A 3,771-nucleotide genomic window follows, 5' to 3' on the forward strand; every position below is an offset into this window, starting at 1 on the left:
GGTATAAACCTCGAATCACTGTCAGAACCAAGCATTAGAACCGTTAAAGTGGACATTTATGAATTCATTTACGTTCAAATCACTGTTTTTATTCACACCCACACACATAATAATCCAGCATCTCCTGAAGAGCACGCACAGGATTGTGGGATAGCACAGGCTCCTAAGGACACTTGAGAAGCAGAGCTTTCTGACCGGTCATTACATTAACTACGACAGCGCCACCTACTGGAACAGCGTGAAGAAATCTCACAGACAGAAAGTGTTTTCACTTCATTTAATACACACATACAAAACCCCAACCAGTGTGTGTGTGTGTGTGTGCTACACAACAAAACAGGTACAAAAGCACACAAACTCTCTCTTCAGCTACAGAAAAATCAACTCAAAATATTTTCTGCCCCTCACTGGAGCTTCCTTACAATCAAACTCACATCTTTATCTGTACTGCAGTAAACGTCTGATGAGAAACTGAGGTTCTGGAGAAGAGCGTCAGTCGTCTCGCTCTGGACTCTCACTTCTGGCAGGGCTTCGAGAGGCAGACCGGCTGCAAGCAGAACACAAGAAACGCTGTGATGAGTGACTGCGACGCTGACTCTGCGCTCTGAAGACCTACCTCTGCTTCTGAGGTGAAGCAGCTGAGATTCAAGCAACAAGGCCTCTTAAGTTTAACAGCGCAGGATGTGTGTCGGTGGCTTTGCTGTTTGCATGCGACAGCGAGTGTGTGACATGAAGAAAACTGATGAAATGCAAACCCATATAATGATGATTCTGATGTACTGCTCAAATAGTGCTGTCAAACTATTAATCGTGATTAATCACATCCAAAATAAAAGCTATTTACATAATACATGTCTGAGTTCTGTGTATTTTTATTATGTATATATAAATACACATGCATGTATAATTTTGAAAATATTTACATCTATATATTTATATTCATATAATTTATATTATATATAAATATTTAATATGTAAACAAGATTTTTTTTGTAATTATATCCATGCTTGTGTGTGCATTTATATATACATAATAAATATACAGTACACACACACACATATATATTATGTAAACACAAACTAGTATTTTGGATGATTAATCGTTTGACAGCACTATGCTCAAGAAACATTTTGGTGGAAACCGTGATACATTTTATTTTTCAGGATTCAGATGAATAGAAAGTTCAAAAGAACAGCATTTATTTGAAATCATTTGTAACATTATAAATGTCTTTTCAGGTCATTTTCAGAATAATCGATTCTGTCCTGAACCCTACTCCAGTAACACCTGACACTTATGAATAGTTCTTTGAATTGTTTGTGGATAAAATTCAGGATATTCACAAGACTGTGATAACACGCTTAACCATCATCAGCGTCGTAAATCCTCCAAAGTTTGTATTATTTGTATTTTTAACACTATTCTTTTTATTATATTACCTTTGCATCAAATTGAAATAAACTAGTTAACACTAAAGCGAGGGTGTTTCTAATGCACGTCTATGAGAGGGATGGTATATTTGTCATCGTTCTCTCTTCTGACTGCCGTTATCAGTCTCTCTCAGTTTTGTTCCTTTTATTGAAAGTCATGAAAACACTATTGTTGAGTTTTTCTTTTGCTATTTGAGCAAATGGGAATGCAAAAATAGATTTGTGGTACTCTCCCATTCACTTCTCTTCAAGTTAACCCAACTATGACGACTTCAATAGAGCACAAATATCGCCACCAACTGTGTTTCGCTCTGAATCCTTGTTGCCTTCTAACTCTTTTAGGTGTCTTGATTCTGTCTCGCTCATCCAGCTGCCAGATATTGTTTCTTCAGCGAAACCTACAAGTTCTCCTATGGATGTTATTCTTTTTCTTAAAGATATTTTTAATTCTGTTGTCCACATCATACTGGCCATTATCAATAGTTCCCACATGTTTCAAACACGCTGTGGTGCAACCTCTCCTGAAAAAAACTCATTTGGACCCTGATATCGTAAATAATTATAGGCCTATTTCAGATTTGCCATTTCTATCCAAAACTCTGTAAAACATAATTTATTTACAGCTTTCATTTTATCAAACTATCTGTAACATGCTTGATAAATTTCAATCAGGATTTAGGGCTTTTCCTAGTACTGCTCTGCTAAAAGTAACAAATGATATCTTTTAGATCTCAGCGCAGCATTTAACAGTAAATCACTCCATGTTATTAAATCGCCTGGAGAGAGTGGTTTGTATTCAAGGGGTTGCGTTAATTTACTTCTCCTCATATCCAAATTAAAGCCAGACTGTCAGCTTTAATTTGAGGGTATTTACATCCAAATCAGGTGAACGGTGTAGGAATTACAGCAGTTAGCATATGTGCCTCCCACTTGTTAAGGGACTGTCAGCTCAAATTAAAGCTCACAGTCTGCAGTTAAAGCACATCTTGTTCGTTTCATTTGAAATCCATTGTGGTGGTGTATAGAGCCAAAAATGTTAGAATTGTGTCCCAATATTTATGGACCTGACTGTACATGCTTCCTTTTGGCTCTATTTTTCAGAAATACGATGTCTCTTATCACTCTTATGCTACATGGTACACAATTTTATCTTCCTGTCAAGTCCAGCAATGGAAAATCTATCATTAATCTCATCTCCTGTCTGGAGGAAGTTAAAATGTGGTTGGCACAAAACGTCCTAAAGTGGAGACAAAACTGAGGCCACTGCTTTTGGATCTTCATTGTGTGTCGCTAATATTGGAAATTGAGTCTTTAACACTGCACAACACAGTCAAGGACCTAGTCGTTATCTTTGATTTTTTGACTTATTATTTGATAAGCAGAAAAATTCTGTCGTCAAAGGAAGCTTCTTTCATCTCTGATCCATCGCCAAATTAAAACAGTTACCCTCAAAGAAGGACCTACAAGTAGTGATCCATGCACTTATTACATCCCAGCTTGATTACTGCAATTCATTATATATAGGTCTAGGGCTGGGCGGTATATCGAGCTTCGGCCAAAACCCTAAATAGGTCTATTTCATTCCTCTATACATCGCTTGCAATTAGTCCAAAATGCAGCAGCTAGACTTTTGACGAGAACTAGGAAGAGAGAGCGTATCACTCCTGTTCTCGCTTCCTTACATTGGCTACCAGTTAGATACAGATGTTTTAGATTCAGGGTTCCGCTGTTTGTTTATGAAGCTCTGCATGGGCTAGCACCACAGTATGTTGCTGATCTCCTTAAACCATATTCTGCATCAAGATCTCTCCGTTCATGTAATCAATTGCTTCTTTATGTTCCGCGCTCCTGCTTAAAGACTAAGGCTGACTGAGCCTTTGCAGTTGCGGCTCCTAAACGGTGGAATGCACATTCAATTGCTGTGAGATCCTCTCCCACTTTGGACATTTAAATCTAGATTAAAGACTCATTTACTCTCTTTAGCCTACGGTGTTGCCTGAGAATATCAGGGTTTCTTAATTGTTTATGGTTTATCTGCATGTTTTATCTTTAACTTACGAGTCAGTTTTTTGCTTTTTATATTGCTTAATAATGTCTACAATTGTACAGCACTTTGGTACAACACTTGTTTTTAAACGTGCTTTATAAATAAACGTGAACTTGAATGTTAATGCATCACAGATTAAAGTATTCTTTTCTTTTTAGTTTACACAAAATTTTAAATAGTAGAGTTCCATGCTTTCCACAAAAATATTGAGCAGCACAACTGTGTTCAACATTAATAATAATCAGAAATGTTTGTCGAGCAGTAAATCAGTATATTATTATGATTTCTGAAGA

General features: G+C 36.9%; 1 protein-coding gene across 1 annotated transcript in view; it reads right to left on the minus strand.

The window, feature by feature from the left end:
• Positions 1–270: 270 nt before the first annotated feature.
• Positions 271–3,771, minus strand: part of LOC306857119 (son of sevenless homolog 1-like) — a 72,983-nt gene continuing 69,482 nt past the window's right edge. Inside the window, exon 28 of the mRNA XM_079396823.1 lies at positions 271–547. Within this exon, the coding sequence (XP_079252949.1) occupies positions 493–547 (55 nt within the window). The 3' untranslated portion in view covers positions 271–492. The remainder of the gene's footprint in view (positions 548–3,771) is intronic.

This window comes from Barbus barbus (assembly GCF_936440315.1).
Source record: "Barbus barbus genome assembly, chromosome: 37".
Lineage (NCBI taxonomy): Eukaryota > Metazoa > Chordata > Actinopteri > Cypriniformes > Cyprinidae > Barbus > Barbus barbus.